The following is a 21,687-nucleotide window of genomic DNA, read 5'->3' as shown; positions in this document are numbered from 1 at the left end:
GTCCAGCCCTAAACTCATGCTAAACTCAGACCTATGGCCTGTTGTGTCTGACCCACAGTCAGCTCTGTGTGTTTACCCAGACGAGACTTACAGCTCCTTATTACAGAGGACTGTTGACTTGACAAACAACCATGTCTGACAGACAAACTATGCTGCTGTAAACACACTGTGTGTGTCCACGGGCCCCTTGCTTATATGCTCTGAAAGGGGGAATGCACACTATGGTAGAATACAAAAGGTATTCTTGCCAATGTCTAGTTATTGTTTGTGATAAAAACAAGTCTACAGTTAGAAACAATTAAAATTATTTTAGACTTTAGAGTGGTTTAGAGCGACATCTGCTCTCTGGGTTGCAGCAGCAAACCGACAAGAAGTGGAACTTTCCACAATCTACTGTCAACATGCATCACCTCCAATCTGATCCCAGAAATACTGGTTTGAATAAACTCATCCATGTCTCTGTCTGCCACAGATGTTTGCCTGTGCCAAGTCCCTGTATATATCCGACCAGGACAAGAGGAAGCATTTTCGCCTGTTGCTCCGCCTTTTCCTGGGCAATGGACAGGAAGTGGGTTCGTTCCAGAGCAGGATGATCAAAGTCATCTCCAAACCCTCCCAGAAGAGACAGTCCATGAAGAATGCTGACTGTGAGTAATGCCTTTTTAAAGACACAATCTACCTGGGCCAGTCTTTTAAAACAACAAAATCCTGTTTACCAAAAAACCTTTACTGAACCAGAACTGTAATTGAAGAGTTTTGTTCAGAGATGAAGTATCCACTATTTGATACCGCTGTCACCTACTCTTACAAAATGAGTCATAGCAGAAAAAAAAAAGTTGTACAGCCTTGATCTTCTAGATCTCCTAAATCCTTTAGCAAAGTCAGCAGCATAGGAAATACAATTATTTTGCTAAATGATCCTCTATAATACTGTCCTGCAAAGACAAACAGAAGCAGCTAATAGAGGTCAAAGGTCATGACCTGGGTTAATGGCGCACTATTTGGCTCACCTGTGCCTCATTAGCCATATTTCCATCAACCCTTTTTAAGTGCATTTTTCCATATAAAATTAAAAAAAAAAAAAAAAAAAATTCTTGATGGAAATGGTAAATGTCAAATAAAATTCCAAAAGTGCAATTAAAAGTTTATGCTTGCTGAAGGTGGATAAAAAGAAATACAGTATTTTGCTAAAGAAATGCATTGGCCAAATGTTCATAGGATTTAATTCCATGACCAGTTGCTCTTTGACCTCTGACCCCAGAATGGGCTGTCATGCACAGATGTAGAAACTAAGACATCCCTTTATCTGATACAGGCAACGAATGGGAATATTACATGAAACAGCAGTGCAATGCAACCATTTATAACAATTTGGAAGTACAAATGCAAAAATGCATTAATGCAAAAGCCCTACACATTGAAAACTAACTGGTTGCCCGTGGCAATGGTCAGATGATGATGATAGTAATACACCTTTATCCCACAGGATGAAACAGATTAAACAGATGTTATGTGATTGAACTTTAATTCATTCAATTTTTTTGCAGTATTTGATTATTTGCTTGCCATTCATCTGAAAGTTTTATAGAAACACAGCTAGAGTGCTGTGATCATGCTCTGTCCTGTTTATATAAAATTCCAGAAATTATCATACTATCATATTATTATACTTTTACACTGATTGCGTGAGTCAAACCATCGTCTGACTGGTGGAATTCAGAGTGTATTAAGTTTCTGTTTTCTTATATTGTGTCTGGCCTACTTTCAGTAACAATATCAAATATCCTGCAGGGTGTGATCTCAGGTTTTTGTGAGTGACTGACAGCTGGTTCCTGTGCTGTGGGGTCAGTGTAGGCCACAGGATCAGCCTGACACAGTCATCCAAAGCCCTTATACGCACACATGCACACACACATGCACACGCACACACACACACACACACACACACACACACACACACACACACACTAAAAAGAGACACCGAGACACCATTGGGAGCTGACAGTTGGAGATTCATGTTACTGTGCAAGAATGACACTTAATTGTAATAAACTGGCTTATTCAGGTATTACATAATTAGCCAATTTTATTACATCAGTTAAAAATATTACCTTCATAATACATTAACAATCACCAGTTACCATTACCACTGAGTGATGTTTCCATTTCACTGAGACAAGTTATTATATAATCTAGCAGCTATTAGATTATCAGTTGCTTCAAGAAGTTTTAAATGGAGGCTGTTTACCTGACAAAGGGAGGAGTGATGACTAGACAGTCCTGCTGAAGCCAAAATTTAGCATCATTTAACAGATGGAAATTTCCCACCCTTTTTGTACGACAGTGGTTTTTGTGTACTTTACACCCGAGACATCAAGTATTTGCAGTTTGTCCACACTGCCCATCTCTGTCCCCAACACAATGTGTGAAAGTAAACCAAACGTGCATACCTCTCGCTGCACTGGTCGTCAGTTGTTATGTGCGTGCGTGTGTGTGTGTGTGTGTGTGTGTGTGTGTGTGTGTGTTTAAAAAGGGGAAAACAGAAAAGTGTGTCACTTTAACGGTGATGTCGGTCGACAATGCTCTCTCTCTCTTCAGATATTTGGCCTTAGGGACTACCTGTCCCTTTCAGCTGTACTCGTGTACTGTATGTCTGCAGCCAGTTTCACTCACAGAGAAAATCAGGGAAATTTATGAGGAAAGCCTGAGTGTTCTTGGCAAAAATGAAGCATGTAATGTGCACATCATTTGGAAATGTAAACAATGGCCATGCACCCAATGGCTTCTATGTTGGTCCAAGATCCTGTCAAAGTTGTTCATAATGATTGGTTACAAGAGTGGTGTGGGTCATTGCTAAAATGTTGCCAGGTGGTTTCTAAATTGTTCTATCTGGTCGCTATGGTGTTTTGTTTATTCAAAGAGACAGGTGGATGAAAGAGGAAGTTCAAAAAATTTGCGACGGTTTTATTGGTTGAAATTTAGTGCAGGATGATGTCAATATTTAAAATACTCTGTGTTATAGGGAGTAGAAGTCATGTGAGGTCAATTCATGAAGACTTTAAACTGGGTTTCTATCTTGATTTATCCAGGGCAGTTTTGCTTAGCACACATGTTCTTTTTAAGCAATGCATGCATCTAGATACTGTGTGTAATAGGTAGTTGCAAAGGTGTTGATGTGTGGTTGCAATACAGTTCTAGGTGGTTGCAAGTGTGTTTCAACACCATTGCTGTGGTGTATTTTGTGGTTGCTCGTGATGGCAGGTGGTTGCTATGTTGCTATGGTTACTAGGGTTCTTCTAGATGGTTGTTTCTAGGTGGTTGTTGTGGTTGCTAGGGAAATTATGATGAAGTTTGACCAGTTTTCTTCATAGAATTCCACTGTAATTCAGTATGCGTGTGTGTATGTGTGTTTTCAGCATCTGTTTCGTCAGCCTTTAGAGTACCATTTGTGTGTGTGTGTGTGTGTGTGTGTGTGTGTGTGTGTGTCTCTCTCTTTGTGTGTGTGTGTGTGTGTGTGTGTGTGTGTGTGTGTGTGCGTGCACGTTTTTTCTCAGTGTGTATCTCGTCAGGCTCCAGAGTGGCTTTGTTCAACCGTTTACGCTCCCAAACAGTCAGCACACGCTACCTGTCAGCAGACAGAGGGGGCTTCATAGCCAGCGCTAGACAGTGGACAGCATTCACCATCTCCCTGGGTAAGTATGTGTGTGTGTGTGTGTGTGTGTGTGGGTGGGTGGGTGGGTGGGTGTGTGTGTGTGATGAAATGTCCCACAGATACTGTAATGTCATATTATAGTCTTTAACTATTTCTTCTTCACTAATAGGGTGTCTGCAAGTTTCAGAAAGTTTCATGAAAAATTAATGCTACCTGGGGCTCTAGTTTCGCAGACCGGGCAAGGCGGGGGCGCGGCGCACCTGCACTTTGCCAGCTGGGGGTGGCCAGGTGGATTTTGCAAGTTTGGTACACCATGCGCGCTGGCGCAAGGACTCCACCATCCCTCCTACCAGCGGAAGGGAGGAGAGAAGGCGTGGAGTGGGTTTGACACAACCGATTCACTTTAAACCAATTAAATGAGCCCATTTTCGCCTTTAAATGCGCTGCTTAAAACTAGCTCTGTGGGGGGGTTCGCCTCACTGTGCCACCCTGTGCTACGCCGGGAAACTAGAGCCCCTGGTGTTGGATTTCAGAACAATTTAAAAACCAAAGTTTTAACAGAAAAAAGCACGCACAGCTAGACTACTTCCAGCTGACAGCTAACAAAAGATCCAAAACTGTAAATGGGCATTAAGACATTTGGATGCCTTGCCATGAAATGTTTTAGGGACAGGTCGCCTCATTTCTCTCTTCACCTCTGCCAAAGAGGTGAAATCTGCAGTGTAAGGAAGGAACTGATAAACTGTTAAAATGAGTAAAGAACTCATGAGCTTGTTGGGCCAATCAACCTCAAGAGGGGATGACAAGGGGCGGGATTCAGAACACACATAGCCTAAAGGCATCTACGTAACATCACAAAACCCGGTGGGGAGATTAGTCATGGGTCAAGGTGACTGACCAACTTTCTCCACTGATTGGCCAAAAGGGGCGTGTCCTATGACTTTTAAATTGGTGTAGCTTAGCAAGAACAGGACTGTAACTTTCACCCATGACCTTGGCGCAGGTCTGCACTCTGCTGAGTGCCTTTTTGTTTTTATCGTCTTTGTTTTGGAGGCACTAAATTCACCTCTTATGGTACCTGAGATTTTCTTTATATCTGAACATTTAGACAGCCAACATCTTGAGGCTCTAGTGTTTTGCTCAAAGACACTTCAACATGATGAATACTGGTTGTCATAGACATCAAACTTGTATATTCCACTCACAAGATGGCTCCTTTCACCACTGGGCCACCCTGCATAAATACCATTACTGTCTGAGTAATTCTTCACTGTCGTTCCTTACACACACACACACACACACACACACACACACACACACACACACACACACACACACACACACACACACACACACACACACACACGTTGGGGAAAGCTTGTCTAAAAATCGGTGAGGTTATTTATTTAACACCATGCCCGATGTGCAAGGACCTCCCACCATCAAAAACCAAACCTCAAACTTTCAGCCTGCCATCCATCTGCGCTCTTGCCTCTCTACGATCCAGACATACACACTCACTCACTCATTCACACTAACATACACACACACATGCTTTTTCCATTTGTCTCCATTCAGCTGTGGTTAGAATGGCACGGTAGTCATCAAATAAGCTTTCACTATAGTGAATTGAGTTTACTAACACTGTAATGAATTCATGGGCAGAAATCTTAAAATATGTGTGTGTGTGTGTGTGTGTGTGTGTGTGTGTGTGTGTGTGTGTGTGTGAATAGTGGAGGACCAGTGTGCTGACCAAAGGGACTTTGTCCTGAGTGAGGGCTTCATCTGCTATGGCTGTGTGGTCCAGCTCGTCTGTACTGACTCGGGAGTAGCTCTGCCACCCTTGGTAACACACATCTCACAAAAACACGCACATATTAGATAATGAGCCGTCAATGGGTTGTATAACACCTTACAATCAAGCTAATAAAAACGATCAATATAGGACATTGCCTTAAATAAAACATATTTCCAAACAATACATAAGTGACTTTTACTTAATAGGAATTTAGAAAAACATGCAAATTTTCTGAGAATCTGTGTTGAAACACCCATGTATGGAGGAGCAAACCTATAATAATATAAATAAAATAAAATAATAATAGCTATAATAATAATAAAATACAATCAATATGCAAATTATGGAGATGTCAATCAAACCCTTATGGACGGTCAGAAATTTGGGACTGGCCTGTCAAAGCACCTAATAGAGAGAAATGCATTGCCCAGTCACAAATTTGAGACCAGCCAAAAGGGTTTGACTGACATCTCCATAATTTGCCTATTGAGGGGGGAAATAAATCATGAATTGATAATAACCCATAAAATAAATAATGTTGAATTAAATAATTTACAAATTTATAGATTTATTTACTCTACTCTACACTACTCTGCAGCTGAACCTGAACTCTGACCTCCATGTGAAGGGGGGCAAAGTGCATTTCTGTATTGAGATCAATAAAGTATCAGATGAATCAGCAGTGGGATTAGAACTCTTTTGAAGAGAAATCCTCTTTTATTGTCTTACCCAGCAGGAAATCTCCCTGTCTTAGCCTAGCTTGTTTGTGCAGTATAACATCAATGCAGGATAGGCTGCATTTACCCCTCAGAAAATAATGAAAGTACTGGATCCCCTTTGAAAAACAAGTCCCACACAGCACTGACTGTCTCATTGCAAGATATAACCACCAGTATAACCACCTGAAAAAGGAGCTCACACTTTGGCTTGCAGCTTGTGTTGCTTGATTATGCCATGTTTCAACCGCACGTTCTATAGCAGTTACGGTATAATCACCACTGCGGTCCTCTCTCTTACACATGAGTGTCTGCACAGGTGTTACATAATCTGCTAATCCTCAATACTCTGTTATTGTTCCCCTGTCCTACTGGGTAAAATGACAAACCTCTTAGCAAAATGCCTCACAATTTGCTGAGCAGACCCTTTTTCTGTAGCCCCTAAATTGCTGTCATAACAACCTCAGCTGATGGTTTGGTGGTAGATGGGGAAGGTATATCCACACACTACGCCTCTATATGTTGTTTCAGTTGAGGCCTATTGCCAGTAGGTTTGTTTGAAGAAAGACTAAGGTTGGGAATTTTTCCTGCTGAGTTGCTAACGTGACATGCTGTGTAGCTCTGTTGTTTGGTTGTGGTCACGGTTCAGGGATTGAAGAGGTGAAAACGGTGGGTAGATATGTGGACCACCAAGTTACTGGATCAGCAGCTGTATAGAAATGTAAAGACCATCTCCTTTGACTGAAGTTTCAGGTTATATCATAGGCAAATTCCATTATAAATAAATGCATTTAAATTGAATGAAACACTGACTGCTTAAAATAGCATCTATGAAAACCAGGACATGCTGTCCCTCTAACCCAAAGCCTTAGATAAACGGAAATACTAGAAAATTAAAGTTATTATCTGCATTTAATTCACTGGTAAAGAGTGAGAGACTCTTATTTTTCCAATCTAGTTACCTCTAAAAAGCATAACTCAAGATTTCTCTTCAGCAGTCTTTTAAACCTTTCCTCAGCTACTGTTTGTGCCACCTCTGTAGACATCAATTACTCCTGCTGGCTCACTTCTACCCTCACTCAAGTCTTTGCCCTTTACCACTCAGTTAGATGCATTAAGTCCCATTACCCTTAGGGATTTGGTCAACATTGTATCACACATTAATCTCACTACTTGTACATATATCCTTTCTTCCAAGTTGTTCAAAGAGGTTTTTGGACTCATTGCCCCTTGACTTCTCAGCATTGTGAACGAGTCTCCTCTATCTGGCGTGGTCCCAGACTATCTGAAACAGGCCTGTATCCGGCCTCTCTTTAAGAGAGTCCCATATCGAAATAACCTTTGGTTTCAAAAATTGTTGAAAAGGTCTTTGCAAAGCAACTTTTAGAGATAATCGAAGGAAAAAATATATTTGACAAATCCCAGTCTGGCTTTTGAAAGTACCACAGTACAGAAACAGCCCTATTCAGAGTAACAAATGGCATCCGTAATTATTGCAGACTCTGGTTATGTGACTGTTCTTATTTTGCTGGACTGGAGTGCAGCATTCGATACAGTTGATCATACAATTCTACTCAACAGACTCAGGAACTGGGTTGGCCTTGGGGGAACTGCTTTCAACTTGTTCTTCTCATTTATCAAACAGAGTATTCACAGTCACTGTTGACAACTTTAGTTCTTCAGCTACTCTCATGTTATGTGGGGTTCCACAGGGCTCAGTCCTTGGCCCTATTTTGTTCAGTTTGTATCTGTTGCCCCTTGGCCATTTCAACCCTGTGTCCTACCATCGTTACACTGATGATTCCCAGTTGTAGGTCTCATTTAGCTCTGAGAATAATAACAATCTAGATTTTCCGCATTGCTGCCTTGCTGCCATTAACATCTAACCAAAAACAGTCAGCTAAACAACGCATCCACACCGTCATCCTCCTGCCTAGACCACTAAAACTCATTATTTACTTGCCTGAGTGATGATGATGATGCAACAGTTGCGTTTACAGTTGGTGCAAAATACAGCAGCAAGCCTTCTGACAAATACCTGACACAGGCAACACATTACTCCAGCCTGGCTGAATTCACTTTAACATTCTACTGATTACTTTTAAATCTCTTCATGGTCTGGCTCCGCCTTATATTTCAGAACTTTTAACTCCTTATTCTGCACCATGGCAACACCAATTTCCAGTGAGTATTGGGTAAAATTTAGCATCGGGTCTCTGTGGAAATGATCAGAACACATAAATGCTGAGTCAGGATCAAACAGAGCAGTTATTTGCTTGCCAGTAAAAGAAAGCCATGCTAGTCAGAATTTTTCCACCGTAGGAATTCCTTTGAAACAGACCACGCTGGTATTACACAACAACAAATCTGCCATTCTTTTTCATCAAGCTATTTAAGTTATTAGAAAGCTGGTTTTACTTTCTTGCCATCTAACTTGAGCATAACACAGTCAACTGTAATTGCTGTCCACTGCATGTGAGGGAGGCAGTGATGTAGCCAGTGCTTCATAATTGCAATTCTTGATAAAAAAAAATATATATATATCTAGAATTAAACCAAATTAAACCCACTGGGAGTTTCGCTGTCAGTTATTGATCTTTAAAAATCATCTAAGATGTAGAAACAAAGGACTGATATAAAATACATAAAGCTATAGATCATTTCAGAGATTCTCATCGCTAATCTAAGATGAGAATAGAATCTAAGATGAGTACAGAATTTGAGGAAACACATTTTTATTCAAATATGTTTTTTGAAATTGTATTTCCTACCCACAGAAATAATGTTAAGTGAGCTGTCGTTTTAGCCTCTTGTGTAACAAACAGTTTGCTTTAGTTCTTAGACCAAGTTGAGTCAACAAATTCCAGAGGACATTTTCATAAAGTGGTCCTCAGATGAAACACCAAAAGACTTCCTTGTCAAAACAATCTTCAAATATAATATATCCTAGGTTTTACATGCCCCATAATTGTGTTTCCTTCCAAATAAATAGGCTCCTCCATTAAATTTGTCAGACAGCCTCTTTATTGCGTCCATGTCCTCTGGCTTTGTTAGCGTAGGTAGCTGAAGTATCTCAGACAGCTGTGGTCGATTTAGACCAACCTCCCAGTCTTCCTCCTGCACACATGTAAAGTAAACCAGTTTTGTTGTTTTTGGGACCTTTTGTCAGCTTTGCCAGCCAGCTATCTCTTGACCTTCCTGCTGATTTTAAACAAACTCTTTCTCCTGCACATGTTTGGGAGTTAACACAGAGCTGTGTTAATGCCAGATAACACTCAATTACACTCATGCAGGTGTCGGCGTGTTTTCTTTGCTTGTTGCTCTAGCTTTGTTAATGCTGTTAGGAGGCCCAGGAGGAGATGTTGGGTTTGATGTTGATGCCGCTCTTGACGAATGTTACTGAGGGTCCTGTCTTTCTAAATTAACATAGCAAGCACAAATCCTGGTCATCATTGACACTATAAGTTAACTGTTGTGTTGGATTGCGACTGACACACGCCTCTCCTCCCACTTCCCAGAAATGTCCATGGCAAGGAAGCAAAATGCCAAAATGGGCAGAGGTGATTAGGAAACCTGTGTGTGCCAGATGAAAATACTAAGTCACTAGCACAAAGCTGCACCATGAGCTTTGTCCACCTCTTATCTAACAGTCATCAGAGACAATATACTGTGGAGCATAAGCAGAAATTGCTAAAAAAAAAAAAAAAAAAAAAAAGCCATTACTCATTTTCAGTCTCTTTCTTGCCTTTTTCTTCATGCGCCATAGAACAAAGGAAGCTCCCACTAATCTGTAATGTATTTTGAAGCAATTCGTCTTTCTGTTTGCATGAAAAAAAGTTTTAAATCCAGCTCTTGAGTGAATTGAAATGCATTTCACAGACTGGTGACCCTTCGTTTTTCAAAAGATAATCTTCAGGGATCATAAACTAGCCTTTGAATATGTCTAAATCAGTTATTCATAGGCCAACAATGACTGGAAAAAGAAAAATTGAATAATGCTTAAACTTGATTGGTGACAAAACTCTTTGCTAGTTATTCCTTCATCAGTGTCAAACAGGACAGATCACAGACCTCCATATTTACCAGAAATTATATACAACTGAGGAAATGAATGAATTACATCATTATTGTAATAACAGACAGATCAGTAAATTAAAAACCAAGACACTGTCAGAGACATAGGGCCCTATCTTGCGCCAGACTCCCTAAACCCGTTATTTGCGCATGTAGGATTTAGGAAGAGGCGTTCCCCCATAAAAGTTGCTATCTTGTGCACCTCCCACTATCCGCAAAACACTTGCGCTACCCGCTATATTATGCATAGGCGTGTTTTGGGTGTTACGGCAATTACACCAATCAGCATGTCAGATGCCATTGCCTTTAAGGGCAGGATGCGCTATCCTAAATCCTAAATCCTAAACCCGTGATGGAGAGAGGGAGGTAGATTTTCTCAGGGGTTCTACTGAGGCTAAAGCAAGGTGGCTTTATATATATACATATTATATATTATATTATAGGCGAGTTAATTCGGGACGTGGAGCCACATGTGTCCAAGTGGACGTGTCACAAGGTTGTACTGATTGAGTAAAATCCCCGGGCCACACCACACACACACAAGAGGCAGAGGTGGAACTATGTGTAAACTAATTTATTGACAAGGTAGATTGGGCAAATAAAATATTAAAAATAAAAATATAGCACAGCTGCTGGCTTATGATAAAACAATAAAACGTGCTGGCGTAAGTGTCCAATTAAAACAGTCTTTCCTCTAAACAGTCTATATGAGTAATATACTCAGTCCATTCCGGCGGCGTCCCGGTATCAGCCCGACCGTGTGCGTGGCGAGGCTCCGTCGGGGCGCGCATTGAAGTCGCCTGGGCGCGCTCTCGTAACAGCCCAAAGCGGGTGGTCCTGACCACCCGCTATCCGCTATCCCTAAAGTGTGTGCACAAGATAGCAACTTTAGGGATAGCGCATGAAACACGCCCACGGACACACCTCCAGGTGCAAATGACGGAGTCGGCATAACGGATAGCGGGTAGCGGGTGGCGCAAGATACCATAGCGGAAGTTCCTAAAGCCGCAATTTGCGGGTAGCGGGTAGTGGCAGCGGATAGCGGGTGGCACAAGATAGGGCCCTTCATGTGAAAAGAATCAAATCTGAAGAGACTATAAAGTGGTAAGACTCTACAGTTACATTATATGCCAAGTGCGAAAATGTACAGATGCCACTACAACAATGTCAGACACGGACCAACAGGAAGAAACATACTGCTAAACTCTGTGGCTCTAAAAAAAAAAAAAAAAAAAGTGTGAATACATATTTTGAAGCTATTCAAGAATTTGGTAACACTGTGTATGGACTGTCTGTGTTCATGCTCAACTTAGTATCAACTTAATATCACCTTAACTCTGAGTCTAATCGAAACCCTAACCTCAACTGGTACAAAGCTGACACTCAAGCTGAGAGTCTGTTGATACTATGTTATGTATTTACATCAAGCAGGCTGATAATGAAGGTAACTATTTATCTATTTATCTAGATGTTGGACAATCTAAATAAAGTGTGACCGAGGATTCTCTGTGATTTTAATTCTCCCGTGTGTGAGTGCCTGTCTTCTCTCTCTCTCTCCAACTATTTGTATTTGAAGCATCTGGTAAACATTTACCCGCGGTGATAGGCACAGACACTGCATGGCATTTACATTTGATAATCCACAATATATTTTAAAAGGGTTTTATGGGCTTTAGGATCTTGAATCTAAAACAAGCATATTTTAGGCATTCAGTAGATGTTGTAATGCAGAAAGTGCAGCAGCAGAATACTTGTTTCTGAAACATGTTTCTGAAGAAACATGTTTCTTTCTGCTTATACAGTCACATTGTTTCTTCTTTTGTCCCTCTAGGTGATCCGAAAGGTCAACAAGCAGCACGCAATCTTGGACGTGGACGAGCCGGTCTCCCAGCTGCACAAATGTGCCTTCCAGTTCAGGGACGACCCACAGACTTACCTCTGTCTGTCCAATGATACCATCATACAGCATCAGGTGAGAGTACTGCAGAATTGGAAAGTAAAGTTTACTACACCTCGCTGAACCCCAGTGCCTAAGCTTACTTTTAGAGTGATGCTGAAATTATTATCTGACACCCTTACACTTCCTGATCATCTTGCATCAGTTGCTGTTTTTGTACCACAAAGTCTTTTCCAAGATGAAAAAGACAGTTTTGTTTGTGAATTGTGCCACTGCATGTAGTATTAAATATCCTAATATGTAATGATAATATGTAATGTGGAAAAACATTCACCTATGAATTGTAAAATTCCTATCGGGACTAAAAATTGTCACATATGATGTCTCAATACACCATGAAAAGGATGCACACATTAAACCCAACATGTAAAGCCCATGTAGTTTGAATTGGCATGCGGGTGGGTTTTCACAAGTGACTGTTTTATAAGTAAAATAAGATCTGGCATTTACCTTCAAACAGCCATTTGGTTGCTTAGTTGATATGAACTTAAAAGGAACTATCCCTAAACCTTTTTCTTGAAATAACACATCAAACTGTTGGCCAAAGACACATGAGGAAGCCTCAAGATGGGAGACTGTATCCCTGTGGCAAAAATAAACATTTCATTGACGGATTATAGCGGTGTGTAGATTTCATCCTTTCACTCTTAAATCCCACCCAGTGCCCCTGTTTTTCAACATATGCAGCCAGACCCTCATTATTTGCAAACTCCAATTTCTCTCTTCACCTAATGCTGCACAAATCACCCAGGTCACGGTCTAAACTTTTGCCAATTACAGACTTGTCACATATGGGCTGTGTAGCCTCTGCATCTTCTACATATTCACACACCCTTTTGCCAAGATCCTTCAGGCCTGGGTGGAAAATAGCTTTGATTATAACCTCCAAGTAAGCTTAAGGTGTTTAATGCTTACTATTTATTATTGCTGTTACCATGCCATATATTATAATCCCTCTTTTTTCTTCTCCTGTCCCCACTTCTCCCTCTTTCATTCTCTCCCTCCCTCTCTCTTTCCCCATTGTTTCCTCACTCTTTCCTCCCTCCCCTCCCTTCTTCCCTCCATCCCTCCCTGCCTTCACTTTCATCACTCCTTTCATCACTCCCTGCCTCCATTTACCCTGCATCCACTTTCCCACCCTCATCCACTTTCCATCCCCTCTCTCCCTCTCTCCCCAGGCCGCATCCAGTGTCAGAGACCAAAGCAAAGTGGTGTTGAACGATGGATCCTGTTGGACCATCATCGGAGTAGAAGCCGTGGAATTCACCTTTAATCAGGGCTTGGCGTGCATTCAGACACCAGTTAGCCCTGTGCCTGTTATCATTGGGATGGAGGTGAGTTAGACAGACTGGCAGGTAGGCTGGCAGCTATATCTGCACACACAGACACACTGCCAGCATGGCACATACACATGCATACTCATACAGACACTAACTAACTTTCTCAAACTGATTCTTGTGAGTTCTTGAGTCATGGAGTCTAGCATGACTCCAAAATGACTCTATCACCAATGGTAAAGATTATTACTGCCATAAAGCCCCAAAAACACTGTGAGAATGACACAGCGCTCTTTTTTTCCTTATTATCTTTAATGTTTTCATTACTCAAAAAATTACATGTACAGTCAAGCTTACAAACACACACATACCACAATAAAAGGATTACAAAGAGACGAATATATCAGCCTATACATTAATCACTAAAGAAAAAGCATATCCCACCACAGGGACTTCAGCGACAAAGCAGGAGAGTTAAGGTGTCATGGTGTCAAGGTGTAATTGGGCCACAGACTCTCTGAAAATGTATATAAGAACCATGTTTGTTACTTTGAAGCCTGTCCAGTTGTATGACCTAGACCACTTCCATAAGCTGTGTGGAGAAACATGGAGCAGCGGTATTCCTCCGTTCCTTGAGATTTGTCTTATGATGCACCACGTCTACACAGCACTGCAGACTAGAACACTGAGCCAGGCGAAAAAAAAAGAGGAAAATGAAAACCTGTCTGCCTTAATTGATTGTGCAACTTCTAGCACACAGCTGATCTCAAACCACTTTTCTGTATTTGTGTTCTTTAGAAGTTTGTTCCCTCACCATGGAACCAGTGCTCTTGGATTTTGTATTCCTGTCACAACAAGATCCAAGGTCTCCAAAGAAAAGATTTAGCATTGCATGGATTTCTCAGGGAAATATCACTTCCAAAACTAAAACTTGTGAATGTAAAAGAAAAAAAAAATGGTTATTTTTAGACACGGGGAGATTCAGATGTATTAAATGGATAATAATTTTACAGCATGTGTCTTTGCTTTTGACACATCAGCATGGAATGCCATTCAGTTACCTCATCTTGGATAAACAGATCCCTGGCTGTAGGCAAAGCAAACTAGGCCAGTATGTTCTGTAAAACAAAGAACAGTTTGTTTAAGAGAGAAGATGAAAACTTGGATTAAAATACAGTCTTTATGTGTCTGTGTCTCTGCAGGTGAATGGCGGAGGACACGTTGCTATGCTGGAGATCCATGGAGAGAACTTCAGCCCTCTTCTCAAAGTCTGGTTTGGCAACAGTGAGGCTGAGACCATGTTCAAGTGAGCTGAGAGGAGATTGGAAAAAAAAAAAACAGCATATGAGAGGACATGTAATAAGTTGAGAGGAGGCAAAGAAGGAGAAGGCGATGAGGATGAGGAGATGGTAAATAAGATGAGAGGGAGTGGAGAATTGAAAAGAGGAAGGGTGAAGAGAGGAGGTGTAATGCACTCAAACAGAGCTCTGGTCTTATTCTTTGTTTTTCAGAACGCTAAAGAGTTTTAAATTGACATGACATCCTTTGACAGGCACCTGGGAGGTCTTCCACAATTCGTTGTATTTATAAGATGACTCGGCTGCCTCAATACAGCAACAATGGAAAAAATGGCAGTGTGTTGCTCTGATCTAATGCTAGATCAAAGATATGTCTGGTGGACGTTTGCCTTGAGCCTGGAGCTGCTGGAGAAGAAAAGCTTTTACTCAGTAATCCAGCTAAACTCAAAGCCATGTAGAGGTATGAAGGCTTGCTCACACTTACACATTCAGCTGTATGAGAGCAGTAGAAATTTTGTTTGAAGATCATGGAGGATTAGACCTTTTGGCATGTTTTCAAGTAGTGGCCACTTAACAACATGCCAAAACAACACTTAACAAAACTTCAGTTAAAAGCAGATTCCCAACACAAAGCCTCTTTTATTGGCTGAGTATGGCTACACATTTTGACAGATAAAAGCCAGGTTACAGCAAATATTCAAATCAAACCTTTACATAGTTGTGACGCATCAGGCTATTTACCACCACTCACTGACAATATATGTCAGTGAGTGGACAGCTTTTCCTCCACCTGCCTGCCGGTGTAAATCACCTTCCTCTGGGCAGCACCTGCTCATTTCATTGGTTTAGAGTTTATAATTCTCAATCTGAACCCTGTTGTACGGTGGCCCTGAGAGCTCAGCACACTGCAACTACAAACAAATGCATGCAAATAGACAAAACACAAGCAACTAAAAGCTCATCTTCATCAGTTTGACAACACCTGCAAATTCAGACAACACTATACAGAAACATGCAGCATTTAGAAAATGTGTTGCAATTACACCAAACGACCTGAGTTGTGGTCAGTAGCGAGCTCTGTTCCAGTGTGTCAGCCTCAGTACCTGAGGTTTACCCAACCCTATATTGACCTATTAACATTCTTCTTCAATCAAAAAACACATTTTTAGGGTCCACAAACTAACTTTAGGAGTCACTGTTTACAGTAACCAGACAGTGGTGGAATAGATAGAGACAAGAACAAGGGAAAGTTAGACTGTGGGGCTTTGGGACATGGACATTTCCCATCTTTTACACCAAAAATATGATCTGAAGAATTTTGTGCAATAAATAAATAAATAAAATCAGGTCCTGAAGAGACACAGTCAGCCAAGTCAGCCAAGTTTTACAGTATTTGTGTAAGTATCCAGCATTAATCAGTTGGGTGAATAGTGGCTGTCGGCTCAAAACATCACAAAACTGTAGCTCCAGCTTTCATTTGTTCCCATCAGTATGGATGGGACATCAATTACTGCAATGTCCAGTCACCCAAAATTACATGAGCTAGCCTATTTTTGGTGGACTACTGTAATAAAATAAAAATAGTAGCAGCATGTAGGACAGAATCTTAAAAATGCTAGGTGAAGAGAAACTCACTTGTGTGTATTTATAGTCTAACATTCAGTAGGTATTTATTTGGTTGGCATCTCTGTTATTATGAATGCTTGTCCACTATAAACACACCCATTTCCACGCCAAAGAGGTGTCCAATGAATTTCCACATGGCACTGTTTAAAAATGGGTGTTGTCAGTAGACATTTACTCATAAGAGTTTTTATTTTTATTTATTTTATTTTCCCATTCTTCAGCCAGGTACGTCAACTGAGAACAGATTCTCATTTACAACAGCCTTTGAAGACAGAGCGATATCGCATACTGAGAAAATCTAGAGGTGTATCCAATGATTTTTTAAATTCAAGATGAAAGTAGCTCCTCTGCCAGTGGTACTGACTTGACTTAACTCAAATAAGTGACTGGAATATGCTTACAAAGTACCTCATGGTCTCCAAGACGTTTTATAGTCTGTGCAGTGGGATTACAGGAAATGAGATCCCTTAACTGCAAAGTCTTTATTACCTTGCGCACCATATTGCTCCAGTCATGTGAAAACCTCATGAATGCTTTTGGTATTTCTCTTTTTCATTTTAGAAAGTTTGCTTGGTTCCATGAAACTAGAGCCCATGATTTCCATTCAAATCCCACATTACTGTAAATGAGTCAATTGCCAGGGCACTCATGGCAAAAATGGCATCTCTTTTCCAAGCTTTTGAAAAATGAAGTCTTTGGAGGTATGAGTTTTTTTGTTTTTTTTTTTTTTTCACCCAACAGCGGGAGCATGAGAGGTAGAAAATTGTGGAGACAAACTTTAAACGTTTTCAAAGGTTTTATAATCACAACCTCAGATTGTTACAGTTGGTGTTGCAAGAGGAGTTTGGGATCTGGAACTTATACATTCATATAAATTCACCCTAAAACCACACTCTTGCTATATTCATAATCCTGAGCAGATCATTTTTTGATTTGTGGTGGTGAACAAGTTCTGCCTAATTTTCCTAGGATTACTGTGCTCAAATAAGCTTGCTGTGTCAGACAAAGGCTCAGAGAACTTTGAGTGTTTTAAAGGTTGAAAGTGATGACTGAGGTGTAAATTTCATATCAATAATATTCATGAGTGCTACCACATGTACCACACATTTCATGTCATTGATAATGAAGAAATGAAAGGAGATGAAGATATATATATATATATATTTCATTTTAGCTACACAGTCACTGCTCTTTGGATTTCACTTTCAAGCAAGAAAAAATATCCCCATCCAATGTAATAATCCAGTCAGACTGCATTCAAAATGTCCTCTAAAATAGAGTAACTGTACTTTTCATGATGATTTCTTCATGTCTACCAATATAGGCACAATCAGGTTCTCTGAAATGTTTGTTTCTGATTTTTAGGTGAATCGTAGCTTTTAAAGTTAGTCTGAGAGGCCTGTTTCATATTTATGACTGTTTCATGCCATTTGCTCTCATGCCGCTTTACCGCAGGAGGCACCAGGTGTGGAGCTGTGCAGCACAACGGGCAAATTAACATTTTAGTCGTGTTTCAGTGAGATGTCAGGCCTAGTAGGTTGCTTAGTCATAAAAGTTGGCCTAGATATGAACGTTTTATGGTATTTCCACTGTAAAGTGTTGCGCAACCAAGCATGTTGAACCCAAATTATGTTCCGTTTGACCCAAATTTGAAAGCAGTTATTTTGTCACTTGTTGAGGTATTTCTGTAAAACGTAACAGCCTTTTAGCCTTGTCTGGCTAGCATTGTTTTTTTCTGATAAATGTAGCATGTCTCAGTCAAAGGCTTATAATTTCCAGATGTAGCAGATATGCTTTGATGTATATGTAAGGAATGTAACCCTATCCCTTGCATATAAACTTTTGGTTTGACATTCTTAAACGAAAATGCAACAAAAAAAGCATCTAAAGCATCCTTATTACATTGCAACTGAAAAGGCAAAAGATTTTGTTTTGGCTAAAAATGTTCTTAATACTTTGAGGAAAAAGTAGGTGGACAGCTCTACTCCTAGATTAGGTACTATTTTTTTTTTTTTTAACCTTTATCCCTAGTGGTCATAATGATATCGTTCTATTTGCCACATCTTCCCATTTGCCCGTCCTCACTACATTAAAAATTACACTGACATTCTGTTCATTGACACCAAGGGGGCCTTACGGGCCTTGTGTTTTATTTAGACATCACTGCACAGACTTCAGCTTGGTTTAAGGGGAGACTCCTCTCTGTGACTCTTGTGAGGGAGTCTTTAATGTTCAGAAGGGCGTAGCAGAATGTTTACATTCAGGTATCCCCTCACCACAGCTCACATGACGCATCCTGATCTAAAACACCTCTTCTGACGTCAGAATCCACCTCAGATCCCACACCTAAAGTGCTGAGGCATCGTAAGTCAGGGTGTCTGGCAGAGAGCAGCTCGCCACGAGGCTCTGCAAATATCCCTCCCATCAGCAGCAGCTTGGTAGCGCAGAGGGAAGCTGTGTTTGTACAACACAGTCGTCCACAATATGCTCTTTGTAAGGGAAGCTGCAGCCAATTAGTGGTGGCAATATGATCCTCCACTACCATGCGTGGCAAGGAGGAAGCTGGAGGCGTTGTATGTGTTTGAATGAAATACCCTAAAACAACAGCACACAAAATGGACATTCAAAATAGGAGATTTCTGCCACTATTTCTGCAGAAATAGTGGCAGAAGTCTCCTATTTTGAAGTTTTAGGGTATTTCATTCAAACCCATACAACGCCTAGCTGCAGAAATTGCCCAGTAATCATAAATATGTTGTTACCATGTAATCATTATCAACGTTTATTATTGATTCAGTGACATTCTTTGATGACTTTTGAGTCAGGACAGTTATCTCATGATCAGTGATTCTGTCATGCCCACTAATGTAGAAAAACAATATGAAATCATATTTCTGAAGTAGTTTTTCTTAAAACTTGACCCTTTTGCTTCTAATGCTTCCTTTTAGTAATTTTTGTCTTGCATGCAGCAAATTACATGCTCATGTTGTCTAGAAAGCACTTAGTATCACCGCCAGCACTATGCAATTTTCAGGATATGATAGGATATGATTCCACATGTTGGATATTCACCAAAAATTAATCATGACCACTGCCACACCCCCTTTTGGTTAATGAATGCGAAGAAAAATAAATCAGGTCCTCCTTGCCACATGACCAACCTTTCCACAAAGTTTAAACAGTGAGCCAGAACTAGCAGCAAACCTCTGCTGCACTGCCTTCCAGGGATTCAAACTTAAGGCATGTTGCACCTCTGGCCAAACTCAACACATTCCTTACATTTTTTTTTTTTTAAATGAGAAGTAATGCCCATTGAATCATTTCTGTTCCATGCGAATCTGTTGACAATGTTTTGACATATACTGTTCACAAACAAACAGAATAAGGAAAAAAACATAACCCCTGTCCAGCTCTGTTGGTGCAGGTATTAACAAGCAGGTGATTTGAACAGGACAACCAAATGATTAACACAGTCTTCATTATTCCATCTTAATTTATCCAAGTTAGTGCATTTGGGATCTGTTTTACAAGGGAGGTTTGGCGAGGTCAGCAGCAACAAATTTAGCTATAGACATCATTCAACCTCGCTCTCTCCTCGCAGGTCGCCCAAATCTCTGCTCTGCGTGGTTCCTGATGTCTCTGTCTTCAGTGACGGCTGGCACTGTCTGCGACGCATCATCACCGTCCCACTGTCTCTGGTCCGTTCGGACGGCCTGGTTTATCGCACGTCCTTCAGTTTTACCTTCACCCCTGAGCTCCAGCCGGCTCTGCCTGCACGAGGAGCAGGAGGAGGAAAGAGGGAAGAGGAAATGGAGGGAGGCCAGGATGGTGACACCCTCTTAGACTCCATCCACCAAGAGTTCACCAGAGCCAATTTCCATCTGTTCATGCAGAGCTAGCCAGCTTGACTGAAGAACAATAAGGTGGAAGGTTGGCAATCATATGGCCGGCAGTGTTTTTAGGCCCAAATAATACATCTCATAATGCTGGTTCCATGTCTTTGCATCTGTTGTAACTACAGACTACATTGTTCCAGCATGCAAGGCACCAACTAGCTTATTACCACAGATCCAGCATGAAGCCTAAGTGCTGGCAGTGTAACATTATGAGGATCTAAACTAATACCATAGAAACTAAAGGGCTAAGATATTGAGGCCCAGATCCACTAAACTCTCACACCCATCAAGAACAGTAACACAGCTTTGTGCCTATGACGTACCTACCTACCTTAAGACGTGTGACTCTATGGCTTAAGTCACTAACACTTTGCAACACAGACTCAATCACCCGTATGACTGCACATTTAAGATTCTTTGATGGTCAGTGTAAACTTTGCACAAAGAGATTGGCCATTCAGAGTGGCTTCTCTAATTGCCACAAGACGTGGTAGAGGGTTTTCATCCTAATATCTCAAATCAGATCAGAGGGGGTTTTAGGGTATAACGGTGCCAGCCCTGGTGGATTAGATTTAAAGCTGAGGCACAGTGTTCTTTTTGAGGACTTATTTGTGCCACAACTCGATTTTCATTTATTTTTGTAGTGAAAGAAATGAAAACTTTGGTCTTTTTCAAGGCACTAAAAAAATATATATATATATAATAACAGCTTATGGCCTTCATAGTGCAATCGAAATGAATCTGCATGTTCATTAGAGGTGGGAATCACTGAGAAACTTGTGATATGATGCTATTAATTTTAACAATACTGGCAATTCTGCAATAAATACTAAGATAATTGGCTATGATACATTATGATGTAACTGAAAAAGAAAAAAATAAGACGGAAAAGGCTTTTTTTTTTAATAAGCAGGAATCAGTCATGTTTTTCAGTGTTTTAATATGCACAGCGACTGCAACATGAACACCTCAAAACAGTTCCAGTTCAAATACCTAAAATACCTAAATACAACCCATAGGAACTTAATTGATCTATCGATTTATTGTTCCTGCCTTATGGTTCATGTGGTTGTTGTCCAGAAATACATAATCCTGCACGTGCCAATAAAAACTCAAAAAGTACTGCTTCAAAATAAAATACTGATTAGGAGTTTTAAGGAATGTGATATTTCATTCAAGGAAAATGAAAACTTAAGCACGACACACAGGAGAATCACTGTGACTTCATTCCTCAACCTCTTCAGCTCAAATGACAATAAAAATGTATGCAGCCAAGGTAGAGCTAGGCTGGCCTCATGTTGTTTAAGACTGTGCTTTTCACCAGTGGACCTGAATTCAAACCCCTATGATCCCACACATCTGCTTAAGTGCTCTTAAGCAAGACACTGAATCC

At 40.6% G+C, this 21,687-nt stretch overlaps 1 protein-coding gene across 1 annotated transcript in view; it reads left to right on the top strand.

Annotated features, from left to right (window-relative positions):
• rbpjl (recombination signal binding protein for immunoglobulin kappa J region-like) overlaps positions 1-20,297 on the top strand; it is a 34,690-nt gene extending 14,393 nt beyond the window's left edge. Inside the window, exons 6-12 of the mRNA XM_030051526.1 lie at positions 473-647; positions 3,555-3,692; positions 5,386-5,498; positions 12,072-12,212; positions 13,376-13,531; positions 14,677-14,780; positions 20,000-20,297. Of these exons, the coding sequence (XP_029907386.1) occupies positions 473-647; positions 3,555-3,692; positions 5,386-5,498; positions 12,072-12,212; positions 13,376-13,531; positions 14,677-14,780; positions 20,000-20,297 (1,125 nt within the window). The remainder of the gene's footprint in view (positions 1-472; positions 648-3,554; positions 3,693-5,385; positions 5,499-12,071; positions 12,213-13,375; positions 13,532-14,676; positions 14,781-19,999) is intronic.
• The last annotated feature ends 1,390 nt before the right edge of the window (positions 20,298-21,687 follow it).

The sequence above is a fragment of the Myripristis murdjan genome, chromosome 5, assembly GCF_902150065.1.
Source record: "Myripristis murdjan chromosome 5, fMyrMur1.1, whole genome shotgun sequence".
In the NCBI taxonomy this organism is placed as follows: Eukaryota; Metazoa; Chordata; class Actinopteri; order Holocentriformes; family Holocentridae; genus Myripristis; species Myripristis murdjan.
Note: the sequence above shows the minus strand (reverse complement) of the source record. Positions and strands in the feature narration are given on the sequence as shown.